This window comes from Littorina saxatilis, linkage group LG1, assembly GCF_037325665.1.
Source record: "Littorina saxatilis isolate snail1 linkage group LG1, US_GU_Lsax_2.0, whole genome shotgun sequence".
Taxonomy (NCBI): domain Eukaryota; kingdom Metazoa; phylum Mollusca; class Gastropoda; order Littorinimorpha; family Littorinidae; genus Littorina; species Littorina saxatilis.
This window is the reverse complement of record NC_090245.1, coordinates 97553138-97571838: the sequence shown is the minus strand read 5'-3', so window position 1 is coordinate 97571838 and position 18701 is coordinate 97553138. Positions and strand designations below refer to the sequence as shown.

The 18701-nt window shown below is 48.3% G+C and overlaps 1 protein-coding gene across 4 annotated transcripts in view; it reads left to right on the top strand.

Annotated features, from left to right (window-relative positions):
• The window catches only part of LOC138946890 (sodium channel protein 1 brain-like), a 206328-nt gene that overhangs the window by 18560 nt on the left and 169067 nt on the right, over positions 1 to 18701 (top strand). For all 4 annotated transcript variants that reach the window (XR_011449462.1, XR_011449465.1, XM_070318295.1 and 1 more), the window contains exons 7-8: positions 7638 to 7859; positions 11696 to 11756. Coding sequence is in view for 2 of the 4 variants with exons in the window: in XM_070318295.1 (XP_070174396.1) it covers positions 7638 to 7859; positions 11696 to 11756 (283 nt within the window). In the remaining 2 variants the exon portion in view is untranslated. The remainder of the gene's footprint in view (positions 1 to 7637; positions 7860 to 11695; positions 11757 to 18701) is intronic.

Genomic DNA, 18701 nt, shown 5'->3' with positions numbered 1-18701 from the left:
GTCCCCCCTGAGGCCCAGGACACTGCTCCTTCTTTCCCCAACCCTAGGGATCCTTTCACTTTCCCTAGGATGACTTGCAAAAGTGGGGGACAGTTTGCGTTTGACACCAGCACCCTCCCCTTCCAGCACACCAGTAAGGCGGTGGGTACCGATAACGAACCCTTTCGGGGCGCTGCCCCTGCAGTGTCCTCCTTCTCACTGCCCCCACTGGCCTTTTCTCATTTGGAGGGAGTCGTCAGTGACTCTCTTCAATGTCTCTCTAATGCTTGGCATTGGTCGGACGCTGCCATCAATTCGACGGGGACAGTGGCCTCTGGCTCCAACCTCCGGTCTGGTTTCACGCCCCTAGCCCAGGTTGACGGGAACCAGGCCGGACACGCCTTTTCTGCCCTTAGAGCAGCTATGACGTCCCAGACTGAGCTTCTCCTCCGTCTGAGAGCACAGCTGCTCGCTCTGTATCGTGACGCTCACCTCAGGTCCTCATACCTCTCTCCTGAGGAACGGAGGACTTTGAGGAACACCCTGACGACGTCTTCTGCTCTTTTCAACCCCGGCACTGTTAAGGCCGTGGTTGAGAAGTCGCAGAAGCGCCGTCAGGCTGATTTCCTGGTAGGTTCTCGGGCGTTCTCCGCCCCCCCTCCGAAGCGTCACAAGGGCACCCCAGCCAAGGAGTTCCACCCTCCTGCCACCCAAACCTCCTCTTTTCAGCAGGCTCGGCCCACTCAGGGCTTCGACCGCCGTCAGCCTGAATTTTCGAACTTTCGCCGCCCTCAGCCTGTTGGGCAGAAGCGGCAGAAGGCGAGGAAACCAGGGCAGAAGGGCCCCCAGAAGGCTTTCACTAGACAGCCTCCTTCGGGTCCCTTTTGACTCGCCCCGCCCGCACTCTCAACACTCAGCCCCTCTCCTCTCCTCCGTGGGCGCTCTTCAACGTGCTCTCCCTGCTTGGGAAAAACACGTTCGAAATCATTATGTGTTGAGAGTTGTGCGGACGGGGTACTCTTTCCCTCTGGTTTCCCCCCCTCCTCTCACGGTCGTTCCGATTGCCTTCCCAGAACCAAGAGACCCCTCTCGGGCTCTTGTCCTGGAAACAGAGGTCCGGGATCTGTTGACAAAAGGGGCCATTTTCCCGGTGTCCAATCCCGGCCCGGGATTTTACGCCCGCCTCTTCACGGTCCCCAAAAAGAATGGCGAGTTTCGGCCGATTCTCGACCTCTCTGCTCTGAACGACCACATCCAAAAGTCTCCTTTCAAGATGGAGACTCCCTCCTCCATCAGACTTGCCATCCGTCCGGGGGACTGGGCCACGTCTCTCGACCTATCGGACGCTTATTTTCACATCCTGGTCCACGAGAACGTTCAGCATCTCCTCCGGTTCGTCTGGTCAGGGGTGGTCTACCAGTTTCGGGCCCTCCCCTTCGGTCTGTCTCTGGCCCCCCTCATTTTCACCAAGGTCACCAGAGAACTAGCTGCCTTGGTTCGGGCGGGGGGAGTTCGTCTGAAGCTCTACCTGGACGATTGGCTGACCCTGGCTGCATCCCAGTCCCTCTGTCGGACTCACTCGCGCCTGGTCATGGGCTGGACTTCAGAGTTGGGCTTTCTGATCAACCACTCCAAGTCCGACCTCCACCCGTCCCAATCCTTTGTCTATTTGGGCATGTCTTTCGACACGGTGTCCTACACGGTGGCTCCCACCTCAGCCCGTCTCGACGCCCTCACGTCACGGATTGCGCGACTCAGTGCTCGCCGCACCGTGACCCTTCGTCACCTTTGCCAACTCTTGGGTACGATGGAGTCTCTTTCCCCCCTCCTTCCCCTGGGGAGGGTGTACAAGCGTCCCCTCCAACGAGAAGTCTCTCTCCGGTCCTCGAAACCACCTGTCTACTCGCAGGTGATCACTCTGGGTCCGTGGTTCCTGACTGCTGTCTCTCAGTGGTTAGACCCGGTGTGGCTGAGGACTCCGGTACCCATCCAGTCCCCGGCCCCTCAGGTGTTCCTGTTCACGGACGCCTCCAAGTCCGGCTGGGGCGCTCACCTCGATCTTCTCGAGACCTCCGGCCTCTGGAGCCATCAGGAGTCTCTGCTCCACATCAATCTTCTCGAGATGGAGGCAGTTCGCCTCTCTCTCCTTCAGTTTGCACCCACCCTTCGGGGAAAGTCTGTTCTCCTCCACGGGGACAACACAGTCTGCCTAGCTTACCTGAAAAACCAGGGGGGCACACACTCAACGTCCCTCTCGTTGAAGGCCGAGCAGATCTTGATTTGGTGTTTCCAGCAGAACATAATCCTCTCAGTGCAGTTCATTCCGGGAAAAATGAACTCCCTCGCGGATCTCCTCAGTCGCCGAGACCAGATTCTGCCGACCGAGTGGACCATCTCCCACAAGGCCCTTCGTCCTCTGTGGGCCCACTGGTTCACTCCGTTAGTGGATCTCTTTGCCACCCGGTACAGCAAGCGGCTCCCTCTGTACGTGAGTCCGTTTCACGACCCCATGGCTTTCGGAAAGGACGCGTTCGCTCTGCCATGGTCGGGACTCCAAGCTTACGCCTATCCCCCGACTGCCCTGGTAACCCGCGTTCTAGCCAAGTACGCTCAGGAGAGGCCCACACTGCTTTTGGTCGCGCCCTTTTGGCCCAGGGCAGCTTGGTTCCCCGAACTGGTCGCGCTCTCCCACGTTCCCCCGTTCGACCTCAATCTAGACGCGTTCAGTCTCCTGCAACCTCGGTCGGGCATCCCACACCCCGCGCCCGACTCCCTCCGCCTGACCGTCTGGCTTTTGTGCGGTCAAAGCTGCGAACATTAGGACTTTCGTCTCACGCTGTTTCCTTGTCTCTTGACGCTAGGCGTCCCTCTACTAACAACCTTTACTCCCTGCGTTGGTCTACTTGGGTTTCCTTCGCTGCCGGACTGAAATTCGACCCATTACAGCCTTCTCCTGCTCAGTTGGCTAATTTCCTTTCCTCTCTTCATTTACAGAAAGGTTTCAAAGCTTGTACCCTCTTAGGGTACAAATCTTCGGTCACCAGTACTATCGCGGCTGCCACGGGGGTTAGACCTCTCCATCTCATTCACTCTTCCCTCATCACCAATTTGATCGATGGAATTAAGAACCGTTCCGTGCGCAAAACAGTCTCCTTTCCGAAATGGGACGTTTTTCTTGTGCTTAACGCCTTGAGGTCTCCGCCGTTTGAACCTCTGAGCTCTGCCTCACTCCGGGATCTCACTCTCAAAACCGTGTTTCTCGTTTCGCTCGCAACTGCTCGCAGAGTCAGTGGCATCCACGCCATCAGTGGTCTCCCACACGATGTCGAGTTTGCCCCTGACCTTTCGTCCATGACTCTTTCCTTTTTGCCTGAGTTCAGGGCAAAAAACCAACTGGCTGACGTGTTCTCAGCCCCCCTCGTCATTCCCTCTCTCACTCGGGACCTTGACTCTGATGACCCGGATAGGTTTTTATGCCCCGTTCGGGCCATAAAAGCCTATCTTAGTCGTACTGCTGCTCATAGGGCAACTAAACGAGCCTTGTTTATCTCCCTTCTGCCTAACATAGAACGAGATATCTCCAAGCAGACGATTGCTCGCTGGTTAGTTTTCTTGATCAAACAAATTTACAAAAAATCTAACCTGACACGAACGACTCCGGTTCGTGCACATGAGATCCGGGCCATCAGTTCCTCTCTCAGTTTCGTTCGGGGGGTGCCTCTGACGCAGGTCATGCACGCAGCCTACTGGAGGTCTGTGTCTACCTTCACAGACTTCTACCTCCGCACGTTCTCGGCTAGACGGGGAGACGAGACCTACGGCATCAAGAAAGCTGTTCTCGCCCAATCCCTTGTCTCTCTTTAGGTGAGTGGTTTCTTGCCTTAGATATGTTGATATTCTCAACTCTTTGGTTCATTCAGACAGGGGCCAGGCCCTTAGGTGTTCACTGCGCGTGCACCTCTTCCTTACCCCTGCTCTGACAACCTTCTTATTGGAAGTGATAGGACATGGGATCCCAACCTCCTCGGTGGTATTCTATGCAAAATAACATTGTGCTTGGTAAATCTAAATTAATCATGAAAATTTATATTAATTTTCTTATTTATTTATACTTACCAACACAATGTTATTCTTATTGCTCCCTCCCTCCTCCCCTCTTCACATGCCTATTCAGTTTTATAGGTGAAGTGACTAGTGACTCGCCCTCGTTGGCGTATGACGTACTTCGGATGACGTATTTATCGCTAAGCGCTACTAGCGTCACCCGCAAAGGGCGGTCACTCTGGGGTATAACTCTAGTTTCACTTTCGTTTTCTTTCGGTGGTTAAGGGTCTATATGCAAAATAACATTGTGTTGGTAAGTATAAATAAATAAGAAAATTAATATAAATTTTCATGATCACTATGGGGGAGGGGAGGGGGGGGGGGAATTGTTACATAAAAACATAATTAATGGTAGAACATATAAGTTTATGTACATGAAGCGCATTAAATAGAAGCATTGTAGATCATAAGGTAGTGTTCAAAACTGAGTGTAAAGCAATAAAGATAAACGCAAAGAAGCATACTTTGCAACAATACATTAGCTCAGCAAAACAATGTATCACAAAGCCAATCTTCGTGATGTTGTCACAAATAAACAATAATTCCTAAAATGAACAAATGTATCAAAAGAGAACATACCAATCAAGTTTGTTTTTACATAAAGTTCATTAAATTGAAAGAGTATTTGGTTCTAACGCTTTGGCATTCATGATGACTGTGTGTGTGTGTGTTGCATGGTTGCGGACTTTGGCATCACTGAGGACTGTGCGCGTGTGTGTGTGTGTGTGTGTGTTGCATGGTTGCGGACTTTGGCATCACTGAGGACTGTGCGCGTGTGTGTGTGTGTGTGTGTGTGTTGCATGGTTGCGGACTTTGGCATCACTGAGGACTGTGCGCGTGTGTGTGTGTGTGTGTGTGTTGCATGGTTGCGGACTTTGGCATCACTGAGGACTGTGCGCGTGTGTGTGTGTGTGTGTGTGTGTTGCATGGTTGCGGACTTTGGCATCACTGAGGACTGTGCGCGTGTGTGTGTGTGTGTGTGTGTTGCATGGTTGCGGACTTTGGCATCACTGAGGACTGTGCGCGTGTGTGTGTGTGTGTGTGTTGCATGGTTGCGGACTATGGCATCACTGAGGACTGTGCGCGTGTGTGTGTGTGTGTGTGTGTTGCATGGTTGCGGACTATGGCATCACTGAGGACTGTGCGCGTGTGTGTGTGTGTGTGTGTGTTGCATGGTTGCGGACTATGGCATCACTGAGGACTGTGCGCGTGTGTGTGTGTGTGTGTGTGTGTGTTGCATGGTTGCGGACTATGGCATCACTGAGGACTGTGCGCGTGTGTGTGTGTGTGTGTGTGTGTTGCATGGTTGCGGACTATGGCATCACTGAGGACTGTGCGCGTGTGTGTGTGTGTGTGTGTGTTGCATGGTTGCGGACTATGGCATCACTGAGGACTGTGCGCGTGTGTGTGTGTGTGTGTGTGTTGCATGGTTGCGGACTATGGCATCACTGAGGACTGTGCGCGTGTGTGTGTGTGTGTGTGTGTTGCATGGTTGCGGACTTTGGCATCACTGAGGACTGTGCGCGTGTGTGTGTGTGTGTGTGTTGCATGGTTGCGGACTATGGCATCACTGAGGACTGTGCGCGTGTGTGTGTGTGTGTGTGTTGCAGGGTTGCGGACTATGGCATCACTGAGGACTGTGTGTGTTGCAGGGTTGCGGCCTATGGCGTCACTGAAGACTATGTGTGTGTGTTGCAGGGTTGCGGACTATGGCGTCACTGAAGACTATGTGTGTGTGTTGCAGGGTTGCGGACTATGGCGTCACTGAAGACTATGTGTGTGTGTTGCAGGGTTGCGGACTATGGCATCCATGACGACTATGTGTGTGTGTGTGTGTTGCAGGGTTGCGGACTATGGCATCAATGAGGACTGTGTGTGTTGCAGGGTTGCGGACTATGGCATCCATGACGACTATGTGTGTGTGTGTGTTGCAGGGTTGCGGACTATGGCGTCATTGATGACTATGTGTGTGTGTTGCAGGGTTGCGGACTATGGCATCCATGACGACTATGTGTGTGTGTGTGTTGCAGGGTTGCGGACTATGGCGTCATTGAAGACTCTGTGTGTGTGTTGCAGGGTTGCGGACTATGGCATCCATGACGACTATGTGTGTGTGTGTGTGTTGTAGGGTTGCGGACTATGGCGTCATTGAAGACTATGTGTGTGTGTTGCAGGGTTGCGGACTATGGCATCCATGACGACTATGTGTGTGTGTGTGTGTTGCAGGGTTGCGGACTATGGCATCAATGAGGACTGTGTGTGTTGCAGGGTTGCGGACTATGGCATCCATGACGACTATGTGTGTGTGTGTGTTGCAGGGTTGCGGACTATGGCGTCATTGAGGACTATGTGTGTGTGTTGCAGGGTTGCGGACTATGGCATCCATGACGACTATGTGTGTGTGTGTGTTGCAGGGTTGCGGACTATGGCGTCATTGAAGACTATGTGTGTGTGTTGCGGGGTTGCGGACTATGGCATCCATGACGACTATGTGTGTGTGTGTGTGTGTTGCAGGGTTGCGGACTTTGGCATCACTGAGGATTGTGTGTGTTGCAGAGTTGCGGACTATGGCGTCATTGAAGACTATGTGTGTGTGTTGCAGAGTTGCGGACTATGGCATCCATGACGACTATGTGTGTGTGTGTGTTGCAGGGTTGCGGACTATGGCATCCATGACGACTATGTGTGTGTGTGTGTGTTGCAGGGTTGCGGACTATGGCATCACTGAGGACTGTGTGTGTTGCAGGGTTGCGGACTATGGCGTCATTGAAGACTATGTGTGTGTGTTGCAGGGTTGCGGACTATGGCATCAATGACGACTATGTGTGTGTGTGTGTGTGTTGCAGGGTTGTGGACTATGGCATCACTGAGGACTGTGTGTGTTGCAGGGTTGCGGACTATGGCGTCAATGAAGACTATGTGTGTGTGTTGCAGGGTTGCGGAGTATGGCATCCATGACGACTATGTGTGTGTGTGTGTGTTGCAGGGTTGTGGACTATGGCATCACTGAGGTCTGTGTGTGTTGCAGGGTTGCGGACTATGGCGTCACTGAGGACTGTGTGTGTTGCAGGGTTGCGGACTATGGCGTCACTGAGGACTGTGTGTGTTGCAGAGTTGCGGACTATGGCGTCACTGAGGACTGTGTGTGTTGCAGGGTTGCGGACTATGGCGTCACTGAGGACTGTGTGTGTTGCAGGGTTGCGGACTATGGCGTCACTGAGGACTGTGTGTGTTGCAGGGTTGCGGACTATGGCGTCACTGAGGACTGTGTGTGTTGCAGGGTTGCGGACTATGGCGTCACTGAGGACTGTGTGTGTTGCAGGGTTGCGGACTATGGCGTCACTGAGGACTGTGTGTGTTGCAGGGTTGCGGACTATGGCATCATTGAAGACTATGTGTGTGTGTTGCAGGGTTGCGGACTATGGCATCACTGAGGACTGTGTGTGTTGTAGGGTTGCGGACTATGGCGTCATTGAAGACTGTGTGTGTGTGTGTGTGTTGCAGGGTTGCGGACCATGGCGTCACTGAGGACAGTGTGTGTGTGTGTGTTGCAGGGTTGCGGACTATCGTGAACGCCATGCTGCGCGCCATCAAGATGCTTCTGGAGGTGGTGCTGATGACGCTCTTCTGCCTGCTCGTCTTTTCCCTGGTGTCCGTGCAGCTCTACAGGGGCTCTCTGCGCCAAAAGTGTGTCTTCAACCCCCAGCTCCTTGAGCACCAGACGAAGGTCTACGAGGACTACGGCTATTTTTACCGCAGGATGCTTCACGACCCCCGTAAGGCATTACGGACTTAAGGGCAGAGATGGCACGGAAATTAAGATTTGTTTCTTTGGAAAGCTTTTCACTTTTTCTCTCTCAAATGTCTCGATACAAAAAAAAAAAAAACGAAGAAAAAAGTGTGTTTTCAAAATGGTGTCAAATGTTAATAAAATCATTTTGACAAAAATCGCTTTATTTTAAATAAGAAAAGGTTGAAGATGTCACAATTACTGTGCACAATGATTCTATGCTGTTCAAAGTACCATAATAATGGTTGAGAACATAAAATCAACATTTCGAGCCATTTGTGGTCTCAAAGTCACTCGAGGTTAACGTAAACCGTTAATAACGTAACCGTAAGCAGCATCTGGCATTGTGTAATACAGTGCGGGCGAGGAGAGGCTCGCTGTCAAATAAGCTTACAACATGCAGACCTCTAACTGACCTAATTTTACGGCCTGCGGTAATGGACTCGTGGCTGGGGGGCCGTAAAGTCCGCTACTGACTACAGCCCAACCAAGCCGAACTAGGTCGCCGAACGTGCGGCGAACGTTACACCGTGCCTGGTTCGGTGTACTAACTAGCGGCGAAATGTATCGGCGATACCAGTCATATGAAATATCCCGTGAGAAGACTCGTGATCGGTTGACAGCGTTATAGCCGTCAGTACACACACACACACACACACACACAACGACCCTCGTCTCGATTCCCCCTCTATGTTAAAACATTTAGTCAAAACTTGACTAAATGTAAATAGGAGAATCCCCTGATTTGATGACGTCGCCGAACTAGTTTGTCGTGGTTCCGCTGTAGTTAGTAGCCATTGACTCCACTTCGGTACGATCTTCCGAACGGAGACAGACTTAACATCTTAAGGCTGGAGTATACACCTGAGGTCATATTTCAAAGTGATTAGGCTATTTTAAAAGTTATGTTTTCTGTTAGTTCAAGGTTTGCTTTATCAGGATAAAACAACAAGTCGCGTAAGGCGAAATTACTAGATTTAGTCAAGCTGTGGAACTCACAGAATGAAACTGAACGTAGTCCGCCGCTAGTGCAAAAGGCAGTGAAAGTGACGAGCCTGTTTGGCGCGGTAGCAGTTGCGCTGTGCTTCATAGCACGCTTTACTGTACCTCTCTTCGTTTTAACTTTCTGAGCGTGTTTTTAATCCAAACATATCATATATATATGTTTTTGGAATCAGGAACCGACAAGGAATAAGATAAAAGTGTTTTTAAATTGATTTCGAAAATTTAATTTTGATCATAATTTTTATATTTTTAATTTTCAGAGCTTGTTTTTAATCCAACATATTTATATGTTTTTGGAATCAGAAAATGATGAAGAATCAGATGAACGTAAATTTGGATCGTTTTATAACAAAAAGTTGTTTTTTACAATTTTTGAGAATTTTAATGACCAAAGTCATTAATTAAGTTTTAAGCCACCAAGCTGAAATGCAATACCGAAGTCCTGCCTTCGTCGAAGATTGCTTTTCCAAATTTTCAATCAATTTGATTGAAAACTGAGGGTGTGACAGTGCCGCCTCAACTTTTACAAAAAGCCGGATATGACGTCATCAAAGACATTTATCGAAAAAAAGAAAAAAATTGTCCGGGGATATCATTCCCAGGAACTCTCATGTAAAATTTCATAAAGTTCGGTCTAGTAGTTTAGTCTGAATCGCTCTACACACACACACGCACAGACAGACAGACAGACAGACACACACACACACACACACACACACACACACACACACACACACACACACTCACACACACACACACACACACACACACACACACACACACACACACACACGCACACACACACACACACACACACATACATACACCACGACCCTCGTCTCGATTCCCCCACTACGTTAAAACATTTAGTCAAAACTTGACTAAATGTAAAAAGAAAAGAGCTTGTCGCGCACAGTTTTAAGATAGCGACTGAAGTTTGAGCATAGGTATCAGATTTTGTCATGCAAACACTACTGAAGAAATTGTAAGATAATGTCGCAGTCGTGAGTATGTAAACAAAATAAAAATCAGATGATCAGAAACTGAAGAATAGAAATAGGAAAACAAAATAGAACATAAAACATGGTGATTTTACTGGTGAATTCAGAATAAAACGCTTTTGTACCCATTTTTGAAGCTAAGCACAAACATACATTAAAAATGTAAGAGTGATTACGGTGATCAAAAATAGTGTTAGATACCAAGTTGAGTTATCCCTCTTTACCACAGTTAAAAGAAATACAGCTCTCGTAGGGCAAAATCTTGAACTGTGATGCTTTTACTACCTCCACCCCCTACCCATTGAGACAGAAAAGAGTGAATATTCTCCTCCAATTAGAAAAGTAAGATAATCAGATGATCAGAAACCGAAGAAGAGAAATAGGGAAGCAAAATAGAACATAAAATATAGTGATTTTACTGGTAAATTCAGAAAAAACAACAATTGTTGTACCCATTTTTGAAGCTCAATTAGAAGCATGAAACACAGACAAACATTAATTAAAAGTGTTAGAGTGGTTACAGGGTTCAGAAATTGTGTTTGATACCAAGTTGAGTTATCCCTCTTCACCACAGTTAAGGAAATACACTTCTTGTCGTGCACAATCTTGAACTGTGATGCTTTTACTACCCTCACCCCCTACCCATTGGGACAGAAAAGAGTGCATATTCTCCTCCAATTAGAAAAGTAAGATAATCAGATGATCAGAAACTGAAGTAGAGAAATAGAGAAGCAAAATATAACATAAGATATAGCGATTTTACTGTTGAATTCAGAAACGACAGCGGGGGTCATGTTCATACAAGTTTAAGTTGAAGTGTTCTCGGATATTTTGGGAGCAAAAGCCTCCAAATTTCGCACAATTGTAGGTGTTGATAATCAGAAGTCTAATTTCAGAGTCACAGCATGAAAATGTTTGGAGAAGATTTTCACTCCTGAAAATATCCACTGAGCTATCAATAGAATAATGTGTGCACCGCTTGGCCAGAGTATTTGTGATGACAGCATGTCAGGATGTTTTTTTGTCCAGAAAATTGTTAATTATTATGGTTCTTGTCAAAAAAAAAATAACGTGTTTTTTTTAAATGTTAGCATGTGAGGCTAGTGATGGTGGTGGGAAGGGGGTCGCGGGTGGAGTAAGTTTGTATTATGTTGAATATTTATAGGTTTGAATAACTAAATGGCTTGATACAGGTCACATTAGAATCAGTATTGGGGACTCAGAAGGGATGAAGTCGGGTTCCTAAGAGAGGGGTGGGTGGGTGGGGGGAGGGGTGTGTGTGTGTGTGTGGGGGGGGGGGGGGTGTCCACTTAATTGGGATATGACGAAGGCGAGTCGTGTATGCATTTGCTTTTCTTGTTTTGCAAAACAAAAAAAGGCCAGTACCAGTTCCTTCTTTTTGTTTGAATGCTTCAAGCTAGACAGCTAATGATATGCCTGTCTATAACTCTGTATTGCACATTGACTGACAGACAGGGGCGTTCACGCCCAATGCTTTCAGCTGGGAGCACAACGGTCTATGAAGCATTACTTGTACTAGCTGGGATCTAGGCAGATGCGTTTGAATCTAGATCTTTATAATGAGGCCGTTTATTATAAAACCAGTCATATGCATGGGAAGGGCGTTCATTCCCCTTCCATACTCAGTAAACATATATGTTTTTTTATAAGGTAGTGTCTATACATTGGAACAGACAACACAGACACCCCCCAAAATCAAATCCACAGCTGTGATGTGAGATCACTGAGTCATGGCTTGACCTTAACTATGAGCCGTGACCATTGTGTTCTATATAACCTAACGTGTGTTGTGCAGGCAACTGGGCATTGGACACCAACGGCAACTACATGCTTTGTGGGAACGCCACTGGCGCCGGGTGAGTATAGAGCCTCCATCCTGTATTGGTTCAAAACATCTGAGAGTGTATACGCTAGCAATGACAAAACAATGTAGTGTGCACACTGTCTTGAGCAAACTTTGCGTTTCACATCTTGTTGAGCAAATTATATTGTTATTTGAGGTTAGCATTGTCCACATCTTATTGATCAAAATATACTGTTTTTAGATTTAGTCAAGTTTTGACTAAATGTTTTAACATAGAGGGGGAATCGAGACGAGGGTCGTGGTGTATGTGTGTTTGTGTGTGTGTGTGTGTCTGTTTGTCTGTGTGTCTGTGTGTGTGTAGAGCGATTCAGAGTAAACTACTGGACCGATCTTTATGAAATTTTACATGAGAGTTCCTGGGTATGATATCCCCAGAGTTGTTTTTCATTTTTTGGATAAATGTCTGAGATGACGTCATATCCGTGCGTTCAGTTTCATTCTGTGAGTTCCACAGCTTGACTATATGTAGTAATTTCGCCTTACGCGACTTGTTTGAGGTTAGCATTGTCCACACAGGGGGAATCGAGACGAGGGTCGTGGTGTATGTGTGTGTGTGTGTGTGTGTGTGTGTGTGTGTGTGTGTGTGTGTGTGTGTGTGTAGAGCGATTCAGACTAAACTAATGGACCGATCTTTATGAAATTTTACATGAGAGTTCCTGGTAATGATATCCCCGGATGTTTTTGTCAATTTTTCAATAAATACCTTTGATGACGTCATATCCGGCTTTTTGTAAAAGTTGAGGCGGCACTGTCACACCCTTATTTTTCGATCAAATTGATTGAAATTTTGGAAAAGCAATCTTCGACAAAGGCCGGACTTTGGTATTGCATTTGAGCTTGGTAGCTTAAAAACTAATGAATGAGTTTGGTCATTAAAAATCGGAAACTTGTAATTAAAATTATTTTTTTTATTAAACGATCCAAAAACAATTTCATCTTATTCTTCGTTATTTTCTGATTCCAAAAACATATACATATGTAATATTTGGGTTACAAACAAGCTCTGAAAATTAAAAATATAATTATAAACATTATTATTAAAATTATTTTTTCGAAATCGATTTAAAAACAATTTCTTCTTATTCCTTGTCGGTCCCTGATTCCAAAAACATATAGATATGATATGTTTGGATTCCGGGAACAGACTACTTTCAATTCAGTAGGGGGGCGACTATCCTCAACCCGGTGGGTCCCCAGGTGGCGGATCCCCAGGTGGCGGATCCCCAGGTGGCGGATCCCCAGGTGGCGGATCCCCAGGTGGCGGATAGGGGAACGGCCCCCAAATATGGGGGCCAGCTGCGAATATAGAATAAGCAGTCCCGGACCAACTAGCGGTGTCCCTACCAGGACGGGGTGGGTTGGCAGATGGCACTGACTACCCTATAAATGCTCTACGTGTCCGATGACGGTTACACCATGCGGGTAAGAGCCGCATTAAAAGCTCTAGCCCCGGGATGGGACCCCCGGTAAGAAATCCCCCATGTGTACCCAGGGTTAGGTTTTTGAGCCAGGAACTAAGGGCGGGGTAACCCCGAAAGAAACCTGAGGGCTGAAGTCGGCACCTTAACCAACCACAGATCCACGCAAAAACGCAAAATGAAATGTCGACAGTCCGAAATGCACGCGATGGTGCTCGCCCTGTGAAGTCCCGCCAGGCAGGTGTAGCGCCGGGCTCCATGCCTCAAAGGAGCCCAACCTCAGCTACTGGCGGTCCCTCCCAGCTGTTTCGTGGAGCCAGGGGACAGCGGGGGAGAGCAACTGGCCAAAACATCAAACGACAGCAACCGCTGATTGCCATGCAGTGGAACACCGAAGGAGTCTTCAATAAAAAGACTGAATTAGAGCACACACTGTTTGTCAAGAAAGTGAGTGTATGCTGCATACAAGAGACACACCTGCAGAGCAACAAAGCCTTCAAGATCAGAGGCTATCAGACCTTCAGGTCTGACAGAGAGAATAGGCACAAAGGGGGCATTCTGACCCTGGTGAGAAACAACATCAGTGCCTGCCAGACAGAGGTTTTCATGGCAGGAGCAGAGTACCAGAAGCTGAGGATCAAGAGTGGCTCAGTGGAAATGAACATCCTGAACTACTACTGCCCCAGTGATCGGCCCCTTTCTCTCGACACCATTCCAACCGACGACTCCCACTTCCTTGTGCTCGGGGATTTCAACAGTCACTCCCAGAGCTGGGGGTACGATCACATGGACAGACGAGGGGAGGAGGTCGAGAATTGGCAGGACGATCATCAGCTACAATTGGTGAACAACCCACATGATTCCCACACCTTCTACTCTAGACGCTGGAAAAGCACATCTACCACAGACCTTGCCTTCTGCACGGAAGATCTGCATGGAAGCATGCAGAGAGAGGTGGGAGAGCAACTTGGTGGAAGCGACCACCGTCCAATCTACCATACAATCGACAAGCATTGTATGAGGATGCAGCCACTCCACGCGAGGTGGAATTACAAGAAGGCCAACTGGGCGCTCTTCAGACACAGAACCTGTGAGCTCACACGGAGCGTCCGGGTAGAGAGCAGGGCCATCAACACTGTCACAAAGGAATTCAACTCCTGTGTTCTACAGGCAGCCAGAGAGACCATCCCACGTGGAGCCCGTAGAGAATACAAGCCATACTGGAGCAACCTACTACAAGAACTCCAAAATGATCTTGAGGCTGCCAGGAAGAACGCAGAGGAGATCCCCTCACAAGAGAACCAGAACTGCCTTCAAAAAGCCAAGGCCAGATTCCTGAAAGAAAAGCTGCAAGCTATCCGTAGAAGCTGGAGAGAGAAGACAGCCTCACTTAACTTGGAGAGAGATGGAGAAAAGTTATGGAAACTTACCAAACAGCTGAGCGATGAGGAAGTGAGAGGAGCCAACATCACCGTCAAAGACAGAGGCGAAATCCTTACTGGAAAGCAAGCCGCCGATCACTTTGCCAACAGCTATGCAAGCGAAAGCCACCTCAATGTTGGAGCAGAGAAACAGAGGGAGGCAAGAAAGGAACAAAGAGAGAGGAGAAACAACAAAGCTAGCCCAGAAGCCATGGAAGCACCCTTCACTCATCAGGAACTACGCCAGGCACTACGCAAGCTGAAAAACAAGAAGTCGCCAGGGCCCGATGGGATATCCAACGAAATGCTGAACCATCTGGGAAGTGCTGCTGTTGGCAAGCTTCTCGACATCTTCAACCTCAGCTGGAAAGAAGGCCAAGTCCCACAAGTTTGGAAAGAGGCTACAATAATCCCTATACACAAGAAAGGAAAAGACAAGAAGAAAGCCCCAAGCTACCGTCCAATCAGCCTCACGAACTGTGTGGTCAAGACCATGGAAAGGATGGTGAATCAACGCCTTCTTTGGTATCTGGAGAAAGAAGACATCCTTGCACCAGGGCAAGCAGGCTTCCGCTAGTTCCAGAGCACAGAAGACCAGGCCACCTACCTGTCTCAGGAGATTGAGGATGCCTTCCAGAATCAGAAGATGGTCTTTGCAGCCTGGATAGACCTGCAGAAGGCGTTTGATAGAGTGTGGACAGATGGCCTTCTGGTGAAGACACAGAGATGTGGAGTCAGTGGAAAGATGCTGTCTTGGATACGATCCTTCCTGCACAACCGCAGATCGAGGGTCACAGTCAACAGCCGATTGAGCAGGAGGGTTTTGATACGACACGGTGTCCCTGTCACACACACATATGCACACACACATATGCGCAGTCTGTCATCCACAAACTCACAGAATTTTCGCTCTCTCAAACTGTAAAATGTACAAAACACAGTAAATGAAGTTTATACGTTTCTTGAACAAAACAAAACACTCAAAACTCACATTTACACATCAAATAACCCCAATCCCTTGCCAAAGATAATTAACGATTACACTCTAATTACTCTCATTCACTCACATCAATTCTCTACCTCGCAAACACACCCTCTTGCTATCACTCCATCATACACTGAAATTACACTTCCTGCATGAGTTATTTTTAGGGGACGGATTTAGCGGAAGAGTTACCGTCCAGCAGGTCTGACAGTGACTTGAAGGGAAGCGAGATCCTGGGTGCAGATGCCCCGAAGACGAATGACGTCACGAGCGCAGAATGAGTTCCTGGCGAAGTGAGTCCATAGCAGCCCTCAGCTGTAGAACGAGTTCCATGCGAAGCGAGTCCATAGCAGCCCTCAGCAGTAGAATGGCTTAGCTTGACTGGGCTGGCGGATCATCTTCATCACTCCTCGGGAAGAAAACCGTAACCACATCCTGGTTGCATGAAAACATACACGAAATTCCCCTGTCAAATGAAGACAGCTCCCTTTTGCTCTATGGAAGCAAAAGTAACGTTCAATTGAAGAACGGATTCCAGTCTGGAACGCAGACTACTAGCCCCTTAAACGGCTACAGCAAGAATGAATAAAACTGACACACAACTAAATTCACAGCTCACTACAGCACACCTGAGATACACCCGTTTCACTAGAATTTAGAGAAAACCGTGCCGCACGAAAACTACCGAGTGCAAGTCGTCTCACCTGGCAGGTAAACGACAGCACAAAGAACAGGCGCTTGCAATGATTGCATATAATACGAAATAATTACAGCTGCTTGTGACAGTCCCACAAGGTGGAGTGATCTCGCCAACTCTCTTTTTGATCTTCATCAACGATCTGCTGCCTGAACTGCCAACGGGAGTCAAAGCTGCTTTATATGCTGACAATCTGGTAATGTGGTGCACCGAAGAACATTCAACCACAGCAACATACCGCCTGCAGCTGGCAGCTGACAAACTTGCAGCCTGGGCAGACGACTGGTGTGTCAAGATCAATCTAGAGAAATCCACGACCACACTCTTCACCTTGTCCCCAAAACAAATGCCAGGAGTCATCCAACTTGGCGACACACCACTCAGGAATGATGACGAACCAACGTACCTCGGTGTCACATTCGACAAACGACTGACCTGGAAACCACAGATCCAGAAAGCAGAAAACAAAGCCAGACGCAAATTGGCAATCATGAGAAAGCTGGCTGGAACAAACTGGGGTGCCAGTGAGAAGACCCTGAAGACACTGTATGAAGGCACGGTGAGACGCCAACTTGAATACGGAGCCCCAGCCTGGTCAAGCGCTTGCAAATCCAACCTGCAAGCCCTGGAGAAAGTCCAGAATCAAACACTCCGTATCCTGACAGGAGCAATGAGGTCAACTCCAATCAAGACCATGGAGTCCCTGACAGGAGTCCAACCGTTGATCACTCGAAGAGACACAAAGACACTCATCCAAGCAGAGAAATACAAAAGCCTACCAAAGCACCCAATGAACAGCAGAATGGAAAAAACCTATCAGGAACAGGCTGAAACGCTCAAGCTTTGTGCACCAAAGCAGAAGCCTCGAGCGACAGTACCTACCCCACCTGCCGGAAAGCACTCTGCCGCTCGATGCCACAGGAACATGCCCAACACCTTGGGAAGCCAACCAGAGGGTCCTCGAGATCAACACAACTGTGAAAGGCGTGACATCAAGGGACATGAGTACCACCAGTAAGAAGGCGCTTACCCTGGCCATGATTGCAGACCACTACCCTGAAGCTCGAAGAAGCGTGGATCTACGCCTACACTGATGGGTCAGCCACTGATGCTGTAAGAGATGGAGGAGCCGGCGTTCTAGTTCGGTACCCAGAGGGAGAGGCACAAACAGCAAGCATTCCCACAGGTTTGCACTGCACCAACTATAGTGCAGAAGTACAGGCCTTGAAGACAGCAGCCACAATAGTTGACGGATCGGACCATGAATGTCCCCAGGTCGTCTTTGTGACAGACGCAATGTCAGCACTCCAAGCTCTGTCTGCCAACAAAGAAACTGAGCTCAACAACGCCCTCCAACAGGTTGCTCAGAACCGAAGGGTCGTGCTTCACTGGGTGCCCGCTCATTGTGACATAGCAGGAAACGAGGCTGCAGACAAACTTGCCAAGGAAGGTGCCTCAAAGGAACAGTTCACGTCCCAGCTGCAGTACAAGGAAAAAAAGACAATCATCAAAAACAAGAGGAAAACCAGAGCGGAGAAAGATGACTACCACCTGCTCCAACGTGAAGAACAAGTCGTCCTACTCAGACTCCGCACTGGACATAACAGACTAAACCATCATATGGCCACAAACCTGAAGCTAGTTCCCTCCCCCCTATGTCCGTGTGGCAAGAATCAGACAGCAGACCACATCCTGCAGGCTTGTCCAAACCACAGTGCCCTGAGGGACACCACCTGGCCAGAGGAGACGGCGCTACAAAAGAAGATATACGGCCCCAGAGAGGACTTGGAGAGGACAGCACGTTTCGCCCTGCAGTCCGGACTGACGATCTAACAGCGAACGACAAGAAGAAGAAGATATGTTTGGATTAAAAACAAACTCAGTAAGCTAAAAAGAATAGACATACAGAAAAGCGTGTTATCCTGCTCAGCGCGACCACTTCCGCACTATTCTGCATGGCTTGTCGATTTCACTGCCTTTGCCACGAGCGGTGGACTGACGAAACTACGAGTATGTGAGTTGTTCTTCAGTACTGGTGACAGAAAGGGGCAAAAGTGGTCAAAATTTAAATCTCCAGTTTTGTTTTTGAAATATAGCTTTTCATAAAGCAGAAATACTGTAGTATCTGATGTACATAAGAAAAAATCACTGGTTTACATGGTTCTTACATAATCTAACTTTTAAAGCTGGTTCTTGTGTTGTGTGTTTGTATGATGACGATAGGACCCGAAACGGCTGCACGGACTGAGACAGGAATTGCTGAGAATGTTCTTTGCCACTCGAGTCGTGTCATAGGGTACTTTTGAAATAGTAAATTTGAAGGGATTCTTTAAAAATCGGCGGAAAACATTATATACCCTGTGAGCTAAAGAGGATCCTCCCCGTCCGGGCTGTCGAAACATGGCCTTGTTAAATA